The following is an 18,380-nucleotide window of genomic DNA, read 5'->3' as shown; positions in this document are numbered from 1 at the left end:
CTCGGATTAGGGTTTTTGTCCAGACAACATGGACTCGTCGAGTCCGGGGTCCGACTCGTCGAGTCCATCGCTTAAACCCCGCGTCCAATCCTGCTTCTACTCGGCGAGTCGGTTCTTCAACTCGCAGAGTCCAAGGCCAAAATACAAGATTTAATAAAAGAAATACGTACCAGGAACAAGGTGCTACACAACGACTAGATGAGAATGGAGGTCCGACTATGGGTTTGGTGGTTTGACTGGCGGTGGTGGGTCGACTAGCTGTGGTGGTGGTCTATGATGGAATGAAGAGAGAGAGAGAGAGAGAGAGAGAGAGAGAGAGAGAGAGAGGAAGTTATCAAGGGTGAGAATTTGGTCAGGTAATTTCTTTTTTTTTTAATTTACAAAAAGGTATATTAAGTAAAAAAATAAAAAATGAAAATACAGAGGGTAAATTCGTCATTTTAAGAAAATTCAAACCAAAATAGAACAAGTGAAAGAAAATGAAAACCTTTGGACCATGAATGTCAGTCCAAACCTTTTTGGCCCAAAATGACAATTTCCACCTAACCACAGGGACTATTCGTACAATTTTGTCTACTTAATACATTTAAAAAATATATAATTTTTTATCAAAATTCTAAACCGATTGACTTATATATTTTTTGACAAACTAATATATAATTTTTTATCAAAATTCTAAACAAGGTGAGGCGATGGATTGGCGGGTTGCCGTATTTTACCATTTTGCTAACATATCTTATCCAACTGTAGCAATAAAACGCTAAACGAAAAAGTCATATAAGAAACCACATTGAAAATTAGTTTTGTAAAGCGTCAAAAATGTGGGTTGATCATAAATCCAGGGACCCAAAATGTAATTCACTCAACCTAAAATTTTCAAAATTCATGGGACTGGAGTAACGGTTTGATGACATGCACCGCTAGGTGTCGATTCATAACATGTAAACGAGAACGTCCCATCACAATCAAAACCCTTGGAATCTTCGTTCATTTCAAATCGGATCCAAGCTTCTGGAGATCTCAATTTGAAAATTCGCAGGTTTCTTTCATTTTTCAATAACACACTCAGCAATGGATCCGAATGAATCATCCAATTCCAATCCAACACAACAGCCGGTGAATGAATCATCGAATTCCAATCCAACGCAACAGCCGGTGAATGAATCATCCGATTCCAATCCAACGCAACCACCGGTGAAGCCAGACGATTCGCACTCCGGCGACAACGCTCCAAACCCTAAGCAAGATGACCTTCCTCCTTCAAACCTCCCTTCCAGTGATAATTTTGCATCTGTCGCCATCGTTCCTGAAAAACAACCAGAGGTACCCCCTGCTTCCGAACAACCGTCGCAGACCACCGCTTCAACGCCATCGCAAGGTCCAAGCGCTATTTCCGGAGGTAGCGCCATTACTGCGCCTGAAGCTTCCAATCCTTACGTGACCGCTGCTCCCGTGCGGGAATCTTCCACAAAGAGTGAGTTTGCATCCGAATGTGATTCGTATTTGTTATCATTTCAGTTGTTGATCTAAAACGCCATTGGGATACGGAAACTCCAAAATTTCCATACGAATCCATGGCATTTGCTCTCAATTTTTCTGATTATATGTTTTGTGATAATCTCTTATCCTATTCCGATGTTCAGATGCTTGCGTTTTTGTTGGCAGATTCAATGGACTCGGTTAGGGTTCTGTTTAGGAGATGGGCGAAGAAGGCTGCTGACGCAACAAAGAAGGGGCAAGAATATGCTGGAGATATGTGGCAACACTGTAAGTTTCTTCTTCCTTTTGATTAATTGGATATTATCCTATTTATTTTATCCATCCTAGAAGCATTTATCCACTGATGATTTCTTTCACAACTTATTAGGGCACCATTTGATAATAAGTATGCATCAAATTAAAATAGTAATCTGTCAAATAGTGCATTTTTTATAGACATGATAATCTTGAATTTGAAACAGTGAAAACGGGTCCAAGTGTTACTGATGCTGCTGTTGGAAGAATTGCACAAGGAACTAAAGTTCTTGCAGAAGGAGGATATGAGAAAATCTTTAGAACAACATTCCAAACAATTCCTGAAGAGCGACTTCTGAAATCATATGCATGTTACTTATCCACTTCTGCGGGCCCGGTTATTGGAGTACTCTACCTTTCCACTGCAAAATTCGCCTTTTGTAGTGATAATCCACTTCCATATAAAGTTGGTGAAGAGAAGAAATGGAGCTATTACAAGGTACCCATTTTTTTTTATTTTTTTTTTATTATTTTTTTTTCTATTGTCATTAAATGGTAATATGGAAATCTCCAGAAAAGTCCTAAAATTTTACCATAATTTACGAAAAAGTCCCAAACTAAATTTTGTTTACGAAAACGCATGAATTACCGGTAAAAATGGCGATTTGACCCATTTTTTCCGGTTTACCGGTTTTATTACTTACCTGTTTCATTAAAGTCTCATTATTTTACCCTAATTTGCGAATAAGTCCCAAAATAAAATTTACTGATGATTTGACCATTTTCTCTATGTAACATACATTTTACCGGTTTCGTTGCTCACCCGGACGCCTAGTCATTAAATGAGATGATGAGATTGATATGTTGAATTATATAATGCTATGTTTAGCATAAAACTTAATATCCTTATGTATTGTATATCTTTTTGGAACATAAAATGCATCCAACGAAGACTACAATAATTACATAAATTAACAACAACTGCGTTATTTTTTATGTTTATAAGAAATATCAAATTGTCTATCTAATCTTATGTAACCCAATATATCCATCTCATCAGACATCAACTCATTTTCTGTCCTTTTTTCTTGGAAACACACATTTTATTGGTTTCATTGCTGACGTGGATACATAGTCATAAATGAGCCGATGAGATGAGTATCAAATTTTACAGTAAATATGACATTATATAACCCATCGTATTCATTTAATCAACTAATTTAATGACTAGGTGTCTAAGTCCGCAATGAAACCGATAAAATATATGTTACATGAAGAAAATGGTCAAATCATCAATAAATTTTATTTTGGGACTTATTCGCAAATTAAGGTAAAATAATGGGACTTTAGTGAAACATGTAAGTAATAAAATCGGTAAACCGGAAAAAATGGGTCAAATCGCCATTTTTACCGGTAATTCATGCTTTTTCGTAAACAAATTTTAGTTTGAGACTTTTTCGTAAATTAGGGTAAAATTTTAGGACTTTTCTGGAGATTTCCCAATGGTAATACTATATCTCTTTTGCTGAAAATCCCCCTTTTTGTACCTTTGTTTGCTAAAAAGTTATAAATTTTCAGAATTTTAATCTTTATTGTTTTTATTTAATCTTTTATATACGATGGAATCCTGTTAATTTTCTTTCTGGATCTGCCACTGGTTACACAAACTTCTTATTAAAAGGTTTAGGGTGTGTTTGGTTGTGGAAAATTGTTTTTTATTTTTCTAGAAACGTTTTCCGAAAGTAGAGTTGAGTTTTCATTTTTAGTTTTCAATGAAAATTTTTAAAACACATTTGATTGAAACCGGTGGAGTTTTCATTTTCTGTTTTAAAATTTTGAAAAACTTTGGAAAAATGTAAAAATCACTTTTCGAATTTACACAAAATTTGGAAAACAGAAAATTTTCATTTTTTTGGAAAATTTATGAAACTAAATCAACCAAACACGTTTTCGTTCGAAAATTTTCTTGGAAAACTAGAAAATTGTTTACAACCAAACGCACTCTTAGAGTGGTTTAGATTGTGGAAAATTTTCCATTTTTCCATGAAAATTTTCAAATGAAAACGAAAATTTTGAAAAAAATTCAGTTTTCATAAATTTTCTAAGAAAATGAAAAGTAATTGTTACAGGTTTCCAATGTTATCTAAATTTTCTACTTTCTGAACAAGTTTTCTAAAAAAGTGAAAACAGTTTTCCACAACCAAACGCACCCTTAAGCACTCAACTTTTCGTATTGTTGAACAACTATAATGTTTTTGACCTTTTAACAAAAATAACAATATACTTTCATTTATTTGTGTATTATAGCACCATAATTTTATTGCTTTCTATTATAAAATGGAACTTTCCACTTTTTTTTTTTTTTTTTTTTTTTAATAGGATCTTATAACATGTAAAATTACCTTGTTATGGTAGCGAAAAGTTAAAGTTTGGGAAAATTTCATGAAATGGTAGCCATGCTTTCAACTTTTTGATTTTTTTTCTTTTTAATTATCTTACGTTTACATTTTATGTAATAAAAAATTAGGTTGTGATTCCATTACTTCAACTAAAAACTGTTCGACCTTCTAGAAGCAAAACAAATGCTGCTGAAAAGTACATTCAAGTTATATCAATTGATAATCACGAGTTTTGGTTCATGGGTTTTGTTAATTACGACAGTGCTGTGAAACATCTTGAAGGTGCTCTTCAGCCCCACGAATATCCACTTGCCATTGGTAGTTCAATTTGATGAACGATCATTTTATTTTTTTCTAAATGCATTCAAACATTATAAATTCCAATAAAAATTTAGATCAATTTTGTTTTGTTGATTTTGTGTTTACATTTTATGGGTCTCATTTGCTTGATCTGTAATAAAGATATGATAGCATGTAGTAGTCATAATAGTTACTTGTAAGTAATTAATTTCAAATATACGAGTTTTTTTTGTTATTTAGAATTGTATGGTAATATAAGTGAGATTTTGATGAGAATATCTTTGTTTCTATTTTGTATAAAATAGATTGGTTGTGGGTGTTCAATAAATTCAGATAACATTCCTGAAATCTCAAAACAGAAATAAGAAAAAAAAATTACAATACAATAATTAAAAACATTACTTAAACTCCACTCCAACCCCTTTGTTGTGTTAATTGGAGTTTGCTTGCTAGTGTTTCCACTTGTGTGTGTTTTTTCCTCTAGGTATTTCTCTAAGAGTAGACCTGACAATCGTGTCGTGTTTGGGTTAGCGGGTCAAAACACCCATATATGACCTGTCAACCCACTTATTTATACGGGTTCATAGGTTGGTGGGTTGGGTCAAATTCATAAATAAAATTGATAATTAAACATGAATAAATTCTTGATTCAAATATATCCTACTTTTTAGACAATTAAGTGTTAAACATCCAAATGAAAATTAAAAACATTCATAGAGAGATGTTCAAACTACAACCTTAATATAAAAGCCAAACCTCAAAAGTGTTGCACGGGTCAAATGGTCAATGACATCTTATCCTAGTGTATAAACTGTATAATACTTAAGTCTTAAAACATTTAAAAAATATATAAACTTGTTTTTATTAAAATTATAAACGGGTTGGCGGGTCAACCAATATTTTTTTTTGAGAAACCGATATATGACCTGTTTAATAAATGGGTTGGCGGATTGAAAAACTCAACTCAAACCCGTTTATTTCGTGTCGTGTTGTGGGTCGTGTCGAAAATTGTAAAACCTATCTAAGAGAGGTGAAAAATAAGAGAGTTAGGCTAAACGGGTAAAGTTTTTGCCTATAAAAAAATATGTGTCATACAGACCCCACATAAGCTGTTACACTTTTTGATAGAATTTACCTATAAGGGAGACATGGTGATGATTTTACCTACCAACTTTTTCCTTTTATTTTATTTTTTTTAAATTCTGCAATATAAAAATCACATAAAACAAAAAATAAATATTAATTAAAATAACATAGCATTTCATGGAAATTTAAAAACATTATATTTGATTTAATAAACATAAATTTAAATTAACTAACTTAATAACGTAGAGCCGCTAATCCAAATAACATAATTTTTTTCGGTCTGAATATTTGTTGATATTGACAAATTATTTTGCACTCGTCTTCTAAAATCATATTATGTAAAATGATACACGTACATAATATGAGCGAGATTTTCCACTGTTCGAGGACATGCCTGATGTTGTAGTATGCACAAACGCTTCTTGAGGACTCCAAATGCTCGTTCGACATCCTTCTTAGCATTTTCTTGAAATGTATTATACTTTATGCGTTTTGGATCGCATGGATATGTTAGCGTTTTCACAAACACAACAAATTCAGGGTAAATACCATCAACAAGATAATACCTATAATAATACGTTGTTCCATTTACTTGAGATAGACATTTAGGTGCGGACCCATCACAAAACCCATTGAATTTGGATGACACGTCTAAAACATTCATATCAAAGTTTGAACCGGGAGCACTAAAAATGCATGCCCGTCTAATGTCATTTCACTTGAATTTGTTTTTTATGATTAATTTTCAATGAGAGGTAATCATACCAATGAAGGATGGTAGTGGAGACTTGGGAAACACCAAATATGAATTGATCACAACAGAAGAAACGAGAATGCTAATTTAAATGAGAACTACAAGAAATCTGGATAGGTTGTCGGTTAGTGTTTTCGTGACATATTTTCTAGAAAACGATGTCAGTTAATGATTTTGTGGAAGTTATGCCAGCGTCATGGTGTTGTATCTAATGTCTATATTTGCTAAAAATTATCAAAGATTACTACATGATTTCCTTTCGTTAAATTTTTGAAGACTAAGTAATTGAAACGTGTTATTGAAGATTTGAATAGAATCTGGATCGGGAATTATCATTTGTATGCTTTGTGGGCGAGATCTAATAGGCCGAATGATGGACAACGAGCTCAAGGTGAACATCAGAATCAACAACATAAGGAAAGAAGGATCTTGAATGTAAGTTGCAACTTCAAGATTATCTTGCAAGTCAACCTTCTATTTTGTTGCATAAGGAGGAACCAACCAATCTCGAATGTAAGTTGGAACTTCAAGATTATATAGTAATTCCTGATTCCACTAATATTTGTCTTTGGACCTAATTCAAAGTCGATAATAAAATATCATTCATAGAAACCATTCCTTCCAATGTTACATAAAGCATTGTCATTGAGAGTAAATAACGGAAGACTTTATATTTTCAAAGTAGTTTCAAAATTGTAATGCTGATGTTGCTTTAGCCAAGGTGGGCTATTCTTTGATAATCCTGAAAAGTATTAATAAACAACGGGTAAACGAAAACCCTTAGCGAGTCTACACAACACTCACCCATTATATTTATCATATACCTCTAAATAAAGCACATGTTCATAAAATATGAATTCTAATACATACTAGACACACTAAGGAGGATTTATCACACATTGCATCATGATCAAGGAAATACTAACCACACCATTGTCATGATTGTCTTACCTCTAACTGATTTCGCGAAGGATATACTCAGTTAATCCATCCCTTTCACCTATACCTATATATGAAGATTGAACATGATCATCCAACCCAACTTACTGATTTCGCGAAGGATATCCTCAGTTAGTCCATCCCTCACCTATACCTATATATGAGGACTGACCATGATCATCCACCCCAACTTATTCCGCAAAGGATATCTTCAGTTAGTCCATCCCTCTAACCTATTCCACTCTACCGACAAGAGTATTTGTGTAAACTATTACACTTAAATAGGGAAAACTAACACAATAAATGAGTTAGTGTAAGTCAACTGATCAATTACTTGAACAACTAACTGCAGTTCAACTGGCGAGCAGGCATGCCCAATATGTATTAACCTATAATACTATTTATGATTAACAAATATGAAATCTTTGTAGAACATTTATTTGTTTATTTATATTGTGTATGTATTCTCATAGTATACGGGTACTTTGTGTATATATTTTATACTGGTTGTATTATATAAAAGATTAGAATACAATAAAAACACTAACATGTCTTTTCACTATCAAACATGGTATCAAGCTACGTACAAACTCACCCCTGCTAATACGTACGATGTCACACCCCCGGGCTGCGGTAGAATCGCCGGGCTGTGCGTCGTTAGGATGTTGGATCATAGTTATCAGATACATTGAACAATACAAAGAGATATATTATAAAACATTACTTTTATTTATAATACGGTTTAGATAATTGTTTTGAGATACCAGTACATGACAAATACAAAGTAAATAATAATTGAACAAATACTTCTAACAATACTCTTGATGATTTCCCGAAAACGCTTTTCACTTCTGGTACTAATTCTCCTGAGAATACATGTGGTTTTGAAAGGTCAACATAATGTTGGCGAGTTCACAAGTTTTTATGCTTTAAAAAGTTTTGTGTAGTTTTTACTGTATATTATAGTTTATAGGTACTATTAACTTGCTTTACTCGCTTCCTTGAGTTAGTGTATGTTTTATCTACTTCTTAGGTTTCCCCTTTTCAAGTAGTCATGTTAGTTATGGCTAAACAATGTTACAACGAATTCCTATAATTGAGCTTATGACGTTGAATCTCCTCGAGACGACACTTCATCGGACGTGACCAAAGTTTAGAAAGTTATGCTAGTTGTGACTCGATCGTCAAGGTTATAGCTAGCAACCGTAGGTGGGGGTGTCAGCACCGTATAGATCTATACATACCTCTCCCTCTCAGTTAAGATTTAACGAGTATAGATCGGGGTTAGCTAAATGTCATTTAGCTAAAGGATGATCAATGTCTCATTTATCAACTGTTATCGTGTAGCCGTATTGTGTACCTCGATATTCTTTTGTTATCTTTAGTTGTACTTAATATATATTTTGTTATATATTAAGTTAGTATACTTTATACCGATAGGATATTCAGGCATAGTACCCACTAAGCACAATGTTATCCCAAAAGTTTGCCAAGGTAATGACTAGGTATAATGCTTTCCTAGTGAGTTAGCCATCATAACGACTGTGTATGATGTTATCTCTAAAAGTTGACTAGAGTAACGATTGGGTATAAAATTTTCCTAGTGAGTGGATGAACGTAACGACTGGGTTTAATATTATCTTTTGAAGGCCGAGCAGCTTATCTACCAGACGTAATATTATCCTAACATTTTATAGACATAATTATATCACTAATATTATACAATTAGCAATAATTAAAATTAGCACTATAGTATTATCACATGCATTCCGATGAAAACATTTGCAAAATCGTAAAAGTGGGGTCGTAAACTCACCCTCGAAGCATGAACTGCTAAAGTAGTGTAGTGTTGGGGATCGGAAACTCGGAGACTGCTCAGGACAGGGAGAAATCAACTAGAGAGAGAATTGGAAGTTTTTGAGGCGTGCATGAATGCTTTGCCGCACCTCCTATTTATAAGAAGTTTTGAAGCGCGTGTCGTGCGCTACGCGATGTGCGTGTGCGCATGGCTCCATCAGGGAGCTGACACGTGTCCTCCTCTCATAGTGCCACATCATCCGTATTCTGATGAGTCAAGGCGTCAGAACGCGCATCGCGCATGACGCATAAACGTGCACCTGTGGTGCAAATTGGTTTTCTAAATTCCGTAACTCCCACATACGAACTCTGTTTTCAACATTTCTTATACCCACGTGAAGGCATCGACGTGTACTACAACTTTACCTTTAGGCTGTTTTGAATAATTTTACCTTTAATTTTTAGCCTACATTTTTATACCCATAATGCTTTTATAAAAATCATAAATCTTTCATGCAGGTTCTGTTTTTGGCGTTGTTTGTCTCAAAATTCTTATTTCAAGGAGTACTATGATTTTCCTTTCGGTGATGTTGGCTAAAAGTCAACCATTCACTTTGGAACTTTTTACGTCATAAAATTTTATACGCGATTGACACACCCCATTAAAGCGGAAATACGAAGGGTGGCAAGAAAAGGTCTCATAACACAAGGTAAATAGGATTACCTTGTTGTTGTTGTTGTTGTTGTCATTGTTGCCGTCATGTCATCGTCGTCGTGATCGTTGTTGTTGTTGTTGTTCATCACCAACAATAAAATTTGCATCAGGATCTATAGACAGAGGAGGAATAAAAGTCGATGTAGGTTCCAGAATAGTGACACCAATGTTGGTATTTTAGTCCACATTATATGTGTGCTCATTGATGCTTGATGTTATATTCTCATCCTTATCAGATTCGAAAGTAGAAACTTCTGGCAGAGTATCTATGGTTGGAGTAGCTTGTGACATCGAAGGATTCCTTGTGGAACCAGTGTAGAATGGAATCTGAAATGGTAAAGTGGTTTGTGATTCATAAATGAATTTTGGAAGAGGTGATACAGTGGTTTTACTTGAAACGGATGTTGATATCGGAGGTGGTGGTGGTGGGGGTTTGAGACATATTGATGATAGGCTCATCCAATGTATTTTTTATAAACATCTAACTCCGGTGGAGTTGGAACAGATGAAGCTGGTGGAGTAGATACTTTCGGAACTGTAACTGTGGCAATCAGTTCAGAAGTCTTTGTGGGGGTTCGGAAGTATGTGCAGTATCCTCTTCATTAAAGACAATTTCTTCACCCATGACATTACTTTGAGTTTGATCATCTGAATCTTCATTAATCACTGCTCATTTATACTTTGGCTTTCCTTGTTGATTTTGTTTCTTTGAGACAAAACTGGTTGCTTTCGTTTTTCTTTTTCTTCCTCTTTTTGGAATATCAACAATTGCAAGAGCTGCTCGTAGAGATACAAGAATTTCACGAATAACAGAAATCAGAATTTCCCTGTAAGCTTTGATAATATCATTATCAAGAGGAACCCTAGCCAGTATCACCTCCGGAATAGAACCAAAAAATGAAATTCTTAGGATCAGAAGTAACAAATGTAGTCGTCTGCATCTTCGGAATCTCAAAACCCAAAACATCTTTCATTTCTAGTACTTTCTAATGATTTAGGGCACGACGAACAACTATCGACCAAAATTGAGCACAAGAAATTTTTGAATCTTCTGTATTAGAACTCACACTTAGAGCAAATCGAGTGCACACAATAATTCCATAGTCAATATTTTCCCCAAAAAATAATCCATATATCAATATGTTTAAAGCCTTGCTAGCACTATCAGAACCACTAACCCTTTCCGATAAACACTTGAAAAATATAGTGAACAGTGCATTCCTAATAGGAGGCAAAGCAGACTTCTTAAACTTTGATAAGAGAGAAAGATCATAATTGTACCCCATTTAACGAAACATAACAATGAGATGAGAAATTGCTATTGAATCTGGATGGAGAACATATGAAGAAGAAGAAAGCGCTAGCAATTTACAAAAAAATTCCTTTGAAATTGAAGTTTTGTGTCTATAAACCTCAAAATTCGTCACCTGTTGAGCACTGTTGTAAATAGTAGTTGAATACGCCTTGGATAAGTGAGATAAAGGAACCTTTTCAAAGATCGTTAAAGCCTTCATCAATGGAGAATAGTTCAGGCATTCGATTAAGGGTTGAATAGTAGGGTTATACTTCAAATCTTCCAAATTGGCCACCAAATTCTGATTGACTTTGATTTTCATCATGGCAGTAGATGCGGTTTGATCCACGAAAGAAATATTTTCAGAAGAATCCATTTATAGAGGATGATTGCTTGCAGAGAATCGAAGAACAATAGAGAGAATTAGAGAATCCTATGAGAACTTGTATGAGCGTATAGAGTAGAATGTACAACTCTTAAACATTTTATAGGCTTGGATAACTAAACAAATTTTATTTGAATCTGAACCGGTTTCCATAAGTGGAGCTAGAAAGCACTGTTCACATATTAAATGCATGTCATTTCCATGTCAGCCAAGAATTCCAACATCCATCTTGTCAAAATTAAAGGTCCAATAGAAAACCTCAAATACATCATCCTTTCTAACTGCTTTTGACGCCGTTTAAAGTTTCTAGAATGACATCATCAAGCTTCAAAATACATGCCATGATTTAATTTTTCATGTTATGAAACATTCCATTTCTATTTGCAAAAGTTTCGCAATCACTAATCCACCCTTTAGCTTTGCATAAGCCAAAACAGAATCTATTGGAATTACGATTAGGATTGATTTCACAACCAAATGTAGTAACAATGTTTAGGAAGAGTTTCATCTAGTCACGGGAAGAATGACTTGAATCACTAACTAAACTTTTTGAAATCTTATTTCATATTGTTTTTGTAATAACCCGTTATTTCAGGTCAATGTAATGACCTAAAAGTTGAGTCTTGTAACCTCTTTGTAAAGTAATAAGAATATTATCGAGAATGAAATGTTCAAAAAGCTCTGTTTGGGTACACTATGTGGTAGATATCGTGATAAGGTTTCCAAAAATATAAAGAACGCTAAAATCCGAGTTATAGCGAAGGAGTTATGACCAATCAAAGAGTCGTAACGCTACCGATAAAGCGCTGTTAAGCATAAAACGAGAAATTTCAATAAGATACTTTTCAACCTTAGGTGTCTAAATGAAAGTCATAGATATCCCAAAACAGTGAACATACACAAAAATAATGCCCCAATCTGACTTCGTATGAGGAAGTTATGATTTTTCGAAGTTTCTGACCTAGCAGTAGACATCTAAAAACTCGAAATAGAGATCGAGCGGTATTTAGCCGACACAACCTAAACAAAAGTTGAAGACCCCGACAATAGGAGTACAACAGTAAAAAGTCTGACGGAAATGGACATCAGATGAAGGAGTTACGGAATTTAAACAGACTTTTCCAGGTCCAGCCTGTTAAAAATAATATAATAAAAATAAAATCAAAATTAGCCGACGGAGTCTAAACGAGAGTTGTAGAGCCTTTTCACACCTACGCGTGCATATAAAGAACGTCGAAATCGAAGCCCGTACGCGAAAGTTATGCATTTTACAAGTTCGAGACCCAAAATCCGAGGCTGTCAGGTCTGCCACGACGTGGCACAGTTGGCCGCGACCCGGCAAGTGACTGAGAGCGTCCAATCAATGGAAGAGGATAAGAAGGCTCCTCACGACGTGGCACACCCTTTGCTACGACGTGGCACCCAGAATATGACACTATAAATAGAACTCAAGGGTTCCGGGTTTCATTGCTCAGTTCTCTTCTTTCTCGCGCCGAAGCTCTGCGTTTTTCTACTCGAAGCCATCCCGACACCCCGGTTTTCACACTCAAGTCCCGAAGGAAGTTCTACACTCCCGAGAGTCCCGAGAATCCTGAGATTTTCCCGCGTTTTCAGCTTTTCCTGTCGAAGTTCTGCTCGATTCTTCTCTCGACTACTTCAAAACAACCACTTCAATCAAGTGAGTTCATACCCCTAAATCAACCTTTTAAATGATTTTAAATGCTTTAATGGGGGGGGGGATACAAGTAGAAAACAGCATGTTATAGAATCAATCGCGTGTGATTTATAACTGTGTTTTCAATCAATTGATTTCACATACTTCAAAATGTGATAAACACAATGGTTTTCAGTCCTGTTATACTTTGTTTATCAAATGATTTACTTTTGAAATGTTTTATAAAATGACATCAGGTCATTGTTATTTATTGTTCAAAACTCTTAAACGTTTTACAAAACCTCTTTCAACTTGTTGATCAAAGCCATATCTAAACACTTATGTTCATGTATATATGTATTGATATGATAACTTTCATTCTTTCTTCAGTTCCCACACTCTTGAGTAGCAAGGGTGTATAAACCTTCTTGGACATCAATTACATTCCAGTAAACTATTATAGGAGTAGTTTAGGGGATACAAAACATTATTCCTATTACAAGGAATTACACCAGAGTCAGTTCATTCATGAGTCTATACTAAATGCTATATGAAGAGATACACTTACATGGATCCTCTTACATGGATCCTCTTACATGGATACTTTTACTTAGATACTATATGATGAGATACTATTACATATTATATGTGTAGATTAGATCTCTCTATCCTAGTACTAAAGGATACTTTACGGGACTAACCATTCCTACACCCAGCTGTTAGCAACAGAGGTAAATGCACATCTACGGATGCCTACAGTTGATACTATTATAAGTGTACCTTTACGGGACTAACCATTCCTACACCCTGCTGTTAGCTACAGAGGACAATGAACATCTACGGATGCCTACGGTTAATACTATTCGGCATTTACTATGTCATGTTTATCCTAGTACCAAAGGATAATACTTATATGATATATTTTCCTTATTACTTCTATTTTGTGACACATTCACATAAACGATGAGGTAGACTATATATTGTTAATAATAGACATTCAGGGGAAAAACCATCTTTGTTACAGAAAAACATCTTTCAAAGCATTCAGGTCTTGGTAGAAGACTACTTTCAAAACATTCAAGTCTTGGTAGAAGACTACTTTCAAAACATTCAGGTCTTGGTAGAAGACTACTTTTATACTAGTAGGAAATATGGGATTTTCTAGGGTTTTCACACTTATATCAAATGTTTCATTCAAAGATTTACATGGCATTCATAACAACTTTCTAAATCAGGGTAATGACACTAAAATACTTATGAATTCACCGGCTTTATGCTGATCTACTCTTTCAAAATAACTTGTATTCTCAGGTCACCAGTAGACAGGTACGATGACCAGGTTTTTGAGAAGACGGAGCACAGACAAGACTCGTCTTTTATTTTGAATACATATTTTGGTGTCTTATTAAAATGAAAGAATACTCATGTATTAAAACTTTACTTTTAATGCAATGGATGATGTTGTTGCTTGTTTACTACTTTGCACTGTTATGATACTTTACATGACGTCCTCCACCCCTGAACGTTTCCGCCGTTTTTGGTTTTGGGGTGTGACAGATTGGTATCAGAGCTTTGTTTATAGTGAATTGAGTATATCAACCCATAAAAGATATACTAACTATAAATACATTGGGATTAAAACACTCTGACCAAGAGTTTATACTTTTAAATAATAAAATATTTAATTAAGTATACGTGCCTGCATTCATACTAAAATCAGTGTCACAAGGACAAGAACAAAAGTATTACGATTGCTGAATATCACAAGTAAGCTCGGGGATGTATGGTCAGTCCTGGGAGTGGCATAGCCTGATCAACTATGCTGGTCCAAGGAGTGATTAGCACATGCCCAAGAATGTTTGTGATGTGGCAACAAGTCTAAAAACTTACCAACATTTCCACAATAAAAATACCATAGGGGTATTTGGTGTTACTGTAATTACTTATCTGAGAACTAAATAGATCTTTATTAGTATGTCAATAGTTGTTTAGTAGATACACAAAGGTTATATGTACTAGGATGTCATAGACTTAGAATCTGTGAATCTTTGCTTTATGTCCTGTCCTCGTTGGGTTGGGGGCTTAGAGTTAGGGTCACTTATTCGAAGGTCTATCCTGTCCTAAATACATATAACTAGTATGCACTAAACAAGTATTGAAGTATCTGATAAAAATCATCTTATAATTATCTTAGCTAGTACGTCTATTTAGTTATTTCTTACATCCCTTTTCTCGCGTAGATATCATGGCTGGATTCCATCCCCACGACGACCCGTACTTCCCAAACCAAGGCAATGCTGGATGGATAGAGGAAGAACCAGAAGATGATCATCCAATCCCTTTGGATGATCACCATGCTGAAGGTTTCTCTGATAGTTTTGACTTGGAGCCTGAAGTCAACAACCTACCTCCAGCTGCTCAAAACCCAAACCTGAACCCTCGCCCAACATTTCAAGGACCCACACCCCTGTGGGCCACAGACTTGAATAGATGGAGTCAGGAACAGGGTCAACCCTTTCCCTACGATGGAGACAGAAGCTTCTACAACCTCACTGAGGGAGGTTCAGCTGACAGGGTCCTGCCCATCATGGTTCGTAGGATTTCTCGGAATGTCATACAAGGTCGAGCGACTATCGACCGAGTCGTGGAGATTGACGCCAACTCTGGCGTAAACACAGTCCGTATTCGCCAACTAGAGTCTGCTCATGAAAGGACTCTGGTCCACAATGCAGCTCTGCAGAGGGAACTTGCTGGAACCCAAGCTGAAGTCAGGGAACTTCGAGCTCAGCAAGTAAGGTCTGACAGGCGTGTGAGGGACATAGAACACCTGCTGTCGGGATCAAGAACTCACTCTAGTAGTTCTCGTCGCCGATAGAATCTCATCGACTTCTCTTTTTAGATATAACCTAGTTTATGTAAAACTCTGGTCTAATTTCCTATGTTTGTAAATCTGAGACCTGTTGGGTCTTAATTAAGTCGTAGTACTGTCAAAAATTTTCCCATTTTGGTTGATGTAAGGCCTCCTACTAGGCCATTTTCCTGAACATGTTACATTTGTAATTCCAGTAATATTGACAGGCACCTAATCTCATGGAAATTATTATCCAAATGCTATCATCTGTTAGTTCTAGATCTACATTCAATCGTGCTGTTGGGCTATAGAGAGTTAGTCCATGAGTCACTCTCATCAACTTTCCTATCTGAATTCTTATCATTATTTCTATCTTTTAAACTTAAGGTTAAAAGATGCCTCCTCGCAGAAGTACAAGGCGCAACAATAATAACGAAACCCCGATACCACCACCACCTCCACCACCTCTACCACCTCCTCAGTTCGACGCTGCTATGTTCCAAGGAGCTTTCACGGCGGCTGTAGCGGCTGCCGTGTCACACATCAATACTCCTGTCCCTAGTGGATCGGGAACGGGTGCACCTCCTTCCAACCATGGCGAGAGCCGTGGGCATCCCCAGGAATGCACCTACAAGGATTTTACGAATGCCAAACCCCGAAATTTCAATGGAACTGGTGGGGTTATGATCTTAAGGCAATGGATAGAAAAGACAGAAGCGATCTTTGAAATCTGCGCCTGCCCAGAGGACAACAAGGTCAAGTTTGCTACTTGTACCTTTTCTGACAGGGCTTTAACTTGGTGGAATGGCCACGTTAAGTCTCTGACTCTAATTGTGGCAAATGCGATCAGCTGGGAAAATTTGAAAGCCATGCTGATGAGAGAGTACTGTCCTCGAGGGGAAATTCAAAAACTCGAGCAGGAACTCTGGGGTCTTGTAATGGTTGGTTCCGACATATCATCCTATACTAATAGATTCTATGCCCTGACATGGTTGCTCTTGAGAGCAAGAAAATAGAGAGATATATTTGGGGACTGTCGCCCCAGATCCAGTCAAGTGTGTTAGCATCCAGGCCTGTTACTTTTGACAGCGCCAAAGAGCTGGCACAATCTCTTATAGATCACGGAAACCACCAGAACCCAACAACTCCTACATCCGAACCACAGAAGGGAAACATCAACAATAATAAAAAGGGATGGAACAAGAGGAAAAGCGGGGCTTCGCAAGAATCCTCAAAGAGACAACAACTCGTGGCAATCAATGCTGCCACGGTAACCCCTGTTGTCCCTACTAATCCCTTACCGACAAGGCCTTATGCCGGTAATCTTCCGAGGTGCAACAAATGCAACTTCCATCACCACGGACCTTGTAAGGAAATGCAGTGCTCTAACTGCAACAGAAAGGGACATACAGCCCGTTTCTGCAAGACTCCAGCAAGGCCGACCGCTCAAGTTCCTAACGTTGGTGTGGGCCAAGCTTGCTACGGTTGTGGCGAAGTAGGCCACTACAAGAGGAACTGACCTAAGGCAGGGATAGCTGGCGGAGTAGGAAGAGTTATGGCCATAGGCCACGAGGAAGCCGTAGCTGATCCTACAATAGTTACTGGTACGTTTTTCCTTGATAACTCTTATGCTTGCATACTTTTCGACACTAGAGCAGAGAAAAGTTTCGTAAGCCAGAAATTTGCACACCTGCTTAAATAAAAACCTCGTACATTAGATAAATCATTCACAGTAGAAATGGAAAACGGGAAAACGGAAAGTACTAACTGTATATACGTAGGTTGTACTCTAACTTTAGATGGCCATACTTTCAAGATAGACCTCATGCCGGTCCCCATTAAAAGTTTCGACGTTATTATCGGCATGGATTGGTTGAGTCTTCTTCGCGCCGACATCATGTGCTTCGAAAAAGCAGTTCGTATTAACCTTCCTAACAGCGAAACCCTAGTTATCTACGACGACAAACCTAGTACGAGCCTTCGCATCATTTCGTGCATCCAAGCTCAGAAATGCTTACGAAAGGAATATCATGCATTCCTCGCACACATCGTCGATACGAGTCAAGAAGTGAAAGACATTCAGAACATCCCGGAAGTACGCGACTTTCCCGACATCTTCCCAGAATAACTCCCGGGATTACCACCACAACGCCAAGTCGAGTTCAGAATCGACTTAGTGCCAAGGGCTACTCCAGTAGCCAAATCCCCATATCGTCTGGCACCAGCGGAGATGCAGGAACTTTCCTGTCAGCTTAACGAACTTCTCAAGAAGGGATTCATTAGGCCAAGCTTCTCACCATGGGGAGCACCGGTCTTGTTCGTCAAGAAGAAAGACGGATCGTTTCGTATGTGCATCGACTATAGGGAACTCAACAAGCTTACCATTAAGAATCGTTATCCCTTGCCCCACATTGACGATTTATTTGATCAACTTCAAGGATCCAACTACTTCTCGAAGATAGATCTACAATC

At 36.6% G+C, this 18,380-nt stretch overlaps 1 protein-coding gene across 1 annotated transcript; it reads left to right on the top strand.

The window, feature by feature from the left end:
* Positions 1–914: 914 nt before the first annotated feature.
* On the top strand, positions 915–4,668 carry LOC145138299 (GEM-like protein 1). The gene is made up of 4 exons (XM_079072397.1): positions 915–1,474; positions 1,666–1,767; positions 1,962–2,233; positions 4,262–4,668. The coding sequence occupies exons 1-4, from the start codon at positions 1,072–1,074 to the stop codon at positions 4,463–4,465; spliced, it is 981 nt and encodes a 326-aa protein (XP_078928523.1). The 5' UTR covers positions 915–1,071; the 3' UTR covers positions 4,466–4,668.
* Positions 4,669–18,380: the final 13,712 nt, after the last annotated feature.

Source organism: Lactuca virosa, chromosome 9 (assembly GCF_052849685.1).
Source record: "Lactuca virosa cultivar CGN04683 chromosome 9, Lactuca_virosa_CGN04683_v6, whole genome shotgun sequence".
In the NCBI taxonomy this organism is placed as follows: Eukaryota; Viridiplantae; Streptophyta; class Magnoliopsida; order Asterales; family Asteraceae; genus Lactuca; species Lactuca virosa.
This window is presented reverse-complemented; position numbering and strand designations above follow the sequence as displayed.

Excerpts from the sequence above, each read along its gene's own strand:
- LOC145138299 (XM_079072397.1), top strand. The coding sequence starts at position 1,072 with ATGGATCCGAATGAATCATCCAATTCCAATCCAACACAACAGCCGGTG. Across the intron at positions 1,475-1,665 it reads GCGGGAATCTTCCACAAAGA|ATTCAATGGACTCGGTTAGG; the intron begins GTGAGTTTGCAT and ends TTTTGTTGGCAG. Across the intron at positions 2,234-4,261 it reads AGAAATGGAGCTATTACAAG|GTTGTGATTCCATTACTTCA; the intron begins GTACCCATTTTT and ends ATAAAAAATTAG.